Raw genomic sequence first — 2851 nt, 5'->3', positions numbered from 1 at the left:
ATGGGGGAGAAGAGGAATTTAAAAGAGAACATATAGTCCTTTTCCCATAGAATAGAGTCAACACTTCCAGGCTTCGGGGGAGACAGACACTGAGACTTGTTATCTGTACTTCAGCTTCCTTGAGGATGTAGTCTGCTTGGGAGAAAAGTCACGTGTAGTCTGCATAACCCCTATGATCTTGAATCCTAAGCATAGGTCCTAGCCCCTGGCACGTGCCCCCAGGATGTCACTGAGCATACTGAACTACTGTCATCTACACACACATCTGGGTTCCAGGCTGGACCAGTAGCATTTTGAGGGCGGGCACAGGCTAAGAACCCCTGCCCAGACCAGGCCTGGCCCAGAACTCTTTATAAAATAACCAAACGTGGCAATAATGCCATTGGTTATTTTAGACATCCCACCGAATACTTCTCTGAATCCTGGCTTTGTCATCCAGCAGTGCCAGAATGAAGTTTAGGTCCTGGTCCCTTTCCAGCTCCCTCTTACCATACTTATTCCAAGCTCTTCCTCACATCTGGAACGTTCAAGCTGTACCTGGCTCTTCACTCTGCCTGGAGGCTCTCTCCCTTATCTACCCCCCAATTCACCTGGCAAAGCCCTGCTCAACTTTTAAGTACCTGTCTCTACTGTTTCTTTCTCCCGGGCCCATAATCCCTTCCAGCAGCCCGCCTAAGGCTCAGAAAGCCAGGGATGTGGTCCTTCATCTGCATATATGTCTCCCGGGCCTGACACGGAGTGGTGTTTGGGGAAGGTAGTTTTCAGGAGACTGCTGTCACCGCCAGTGTGCAGGGATGGGGTCGTCAGCGACCAGCGGCTGGTTAGCCCCTAGCGCCAGCCTCAGAGCTGAGCTTTGTCCACCGGTCCTCGCGGTTTGACGGGACAGCCCGTCCAAGCACGCTGCTCACCCGGACTCTCGCTCCCCAGCAGTGCCCCTGCCTTGCCTTCATCATTCTGGACACGGGGCTCCAGAGGCAAGGGCGCAGCCCGGGTCGCCCACGTCCTCTAGGCTCGGCACCGGGCACCCGAGCGCCCGACAAGGCCCACTCGGCCCTCGCCCTGGAGGTCTTCAGGTGCCCGGCCTTGGACCACGCTGGCCGCCTGTGGGAGCAGGTGCGGCAGTTCTGGACCGACCACTTCTCGAGGCGCTTCTCGCCGCGGCGCCCGCCGCTGCGCCGCATCTCCTCCATGTCCACCTTCTACCTGCTGGACCACCGGACGCGCCAGGCCGAGCTGGGCCTCAGCTACGGCGCGCCGCGCACGCGCCTGAGCGACGAGGCCTTCGTGTTCCGCGGCGGCCGGTGGAGCGTCGAGGGGCTGCCGGTGCGGTCGCGGCCGCCGCCGTCCTCGCCGACCATGTCGCGCTGGAAGCCGCCGGTGCAGCGGGTCAAGAGCCAGGTGCTGCTGGAGGAGAACAACTACCTGAAGCTGCAGCAGGAACTGCTCATGGACATGCTGACTGAGACCACGGCGCGCATGCACCTGCTGGAGAAGAAGCTCGACACACAGGCCAGCCCCGCGCCTGCGGCGCGCCCCTGGCAGAGGAAGATGAGAAAACGCCAGGGCGCGGGCGGCGTGCTCATGATCGAGCCGCGCGCTCTGGAGTCGCGGTGACGCAATAAAGCCCGTGCCGCGCACGCGCACTTCGCTCCTCGCCACCGGCCCCGGGCGCGTTCGTGGGTGGTGAAGTGGGCCCGGCCCGGGCTCCCGACTCGCGGGTAGGGACTGTCACTTAGTGCCCAGTGTGGACGGGTGACTCAGCCAAAAGCCGGGCGCGGGAGGGCGCGATAGGGCCGTGGAGGAAGGTGTGTGTGCGGCCTGCTGGGAACGCGGGGTGGGAGCCGGGCTTGCAACAGGCAGTGCCAACGGGGAGGGGAAGGGGCGCGAGGACGGCAAGCGGGGGCAGGCAGTGACATTCTTGGCCCAAGGAACCGAGGAACAAGTCGGCGCCGGGGCTGGCAGCGAAACCTCGGGCGCTCAGTGATGAAGGGTGCGATGAGCCGGGCAGGCTGACGGGGTCCGGGACCTTGCCTGTGACTCCCCCCATGGCTTAGAGGCGCGGCGCCGGCCAGAGGAGTTTCGTTCGGCCTGAGTCCAGAGTAAGTGTATTTTACTCAGCTTTCTCGAACCTGGGCTCAGCCTCTCCCACCTGGCTATATGGCTTCTCTATTACAGGCCTCCTTTTCTCCTCCATAGAATAAAGGGTTTGTCTCACCCAGGGTACAAACAAGCACTCTCCAGGGCAAATCCTGTACACAGATAGCATTTGCTCCACCCACGTCGCTTAAATATTTTGCATTCGTTGCCAACATTTAAGAATTTGGAGATTTCACATTAAAAATCCAGATTTCCTGTGTTCTCCTGAAAAAGAAACTTGGTCACCCTGGACTTTCATTCTGTCCAGCAGCAGTTCCCTTGAACTGAAGTGTAGCTGTCACCTCTTGGCCACTTCATTCCTTCCTTGCTGTAGGTGTCTGATTTTGATCTCCTCCTAGGTCCTTCTGGATCAGTGTTCTTTCCCAGGACGTGGGGAGCCCATTCCCCCAACTCCCATACACACAAGGTATTATGTAAGGTGCTTTGGGAAGTGTATTGTACTTGTGGGTGGTGTCGCTGCACAGATGAGGTGGTTACACTGGTCCTTGCAATCCCTAACCTTTTCCCTGGAATATAGACAGTGCATTTCTGGATCCACTGAAACTTGAGACCAGGGACTCATTTCCCAAGGGCCCTATGACCGCTGTGAGAGAAATGGGTGTCCTGCCTCAGCCTAACTTGGTTTCAGGAGTAAACTAGGGATTAGTAAACAATTACTTTGTATAAAATCGTGACTTTAAGCAGCAAAACAACA

The 2851-nt window shown here is 58.0% G+C and overlaps 2 protein-coding genes across 2 annotated transcripts in view; both read left to right on the top strand.

Moving 5' to 3' along the window:
* Positions 1 to 715: 715 nt before the first annotated feature.
* On the top strand, positions 716 to 2563 carry LOC121100799 (protein chibby homolog 3-like). The gene is made up of 3 exons (XM_040622711.1): positions 716 to 820; positions 928 to 2099; positions 2496 to 2563. The coding sequence occupies exons 1-2, from the start codon at positions 716 to 718 to the stop codon at positions 1612 to 1614; spliced, it is 792 nt and encodes a 263-aa protein (XP_040478645.1). The 3' UTR covers positions 1615 to 2099; positions 2496 to 2563.
* A 170-nt stretch (positions 2564 to 2733) lies between these two features.
* LOC103679985 (protein chibby homolog 3-like) overlaps positions 2734 to 2851 on the top strand; it is a 14438-nt gene continuing 14320 nt past the window's right edge. The window contains exon 1 of the mRNA XM_040622710.1: positions 2734 to 2742. Coding sequence (XP_040478644.1) covers positions 2734 to 2742 — 9 coding nt within the window. The remainder of the gene's footprint in view (positions 2743 to 2851) is intronic.

Source organism: Ursus maritimus, unplaced genomic scaffold (assembly GCF_017311325.1).
Source record: "Ursus maritimus isolate PB19 unplaced genomic scaffold, ASM1731132v1 scaffold_5, whole genome shotgun sequence".
NCBI lineage: Eukaryota > Metazoa > Chordata > Mammalia > Carnivora > Ursidae > Ursus > Ursus maritimus.
Note: the sequence above shows the minus strand (reverse complement) of the source record. Positions and strands in the feature narration are given on the sequence as shown.

Bases quoted from the DNA above. Each gene is read 5' to 3' on its own strand.
- LOC121100799 (XM_040622711.1), top strand. From the start codon at position 716: ATGTCTCCCGGGCCTGACACGGAGTGGTGTTTGGGGAAGGTAGTTTTC. The intron at 821-927 runs GTTAGCCCCTAG...CTCGCTCCCCAG, and splicing joins TCGTCAGCGACCAGCGGCTG to CAGTGCCCCTGCCTTGCCTT.